This window comes from Cynoglossus semilaevis, unplaced genomic scaffold (genome assembly GCF_000523025.1).
Source record: "Cynoglossus semilaevis isolate Cse_v1.0 unplaced genomic scaffold, Cse_v1.0 C18948190, whole genome shotgun sequence".
Lineage (NCBI taxonomy): Eukaryota > Metazoa > Chordata > Actinopteri > Pleuronectiformes > Cynoglossidae > Cynoglossus > Cynoglossus semilaevis.
Window position 1 is genome coordinate 1 of NW_007590185.1, and position 645 is coordinate 645.

Here is a 645-nt window from a genome sequence, read left to right on the forward strand (position 1 = left end):
GTGGTCCAGCTCCGGATTAAGCTGCTCCGCAAGAGTGAGGTGGTAAAGGTGTTCGGTTTGTGCTTGCGCGACCCGCGGGAGACAGATTGGTACATGCTTGATGGCAATCACGGAAGACTGCGAGTGGTGGAGGAGAAAAAGTCTCTGCTGCCCATCTGGCTGCAGGTGATCTTCATCTCATTCCTGTTGGTGCTGTCAGGCATGTTCAGCGGGCTGAACCTGGGGCTTATGGCGCTGGATCCGATGGAGCTGCGCATCGTGCAGAGCTGTGGCACCGAGAAGGAGAAGAAGTACGCACGGAAGATAGAGCCCATCCGCAGGAAGGGAAACTACTTGCTTTGCTCGCTGCTCCTCGGCAATGTCCTGGTCAACACCACTCTGACCATCCTCCTGGATGATCTCACAAACTCAGGTATCGGCGCTGTGGTCGCTTCCACCGTTGGCATCGTTATTTTTGGCGAGATTGTCCCCCAGGCCCTGTGTTCTCGGCATGGCTTAGCAGTCGGGGCAAACACCATCCTAGTCACTAAGTTGTTTATGCTTCTAACTTTCCCACTGTCGTGGCCCATTAGCAAGATCCTGGACTGCGTTCTGGGTCAGGAGATTGGCACCGTTTATAACAGAGAGAAGCTGGTGGAGATGCTG

The 645-nt window shown here is 54.7% G+C and overlaps 1 protein-coding gene across 1 annotated transcript; it reads left to right on the forward strand.

Annotated features, from left to right (window-relative positions):
• Window positions 1-3: 3 nt before the first annotated feature.
• LOC107988226 (metal transporter CNNM4-like) lies at window positions 4-642 on the forward strand (the record flags this gene model as incomplete). Its single annotated transcript, XM_017031109.1, has 1 exon — window positions 4-642. A coding segment is annotated over one exon (639 nt), but the record flags the coding sequence as incomplete, so codon positions are not given.
• Window positions 643-645: the final 3 nt, after the last annotated feature.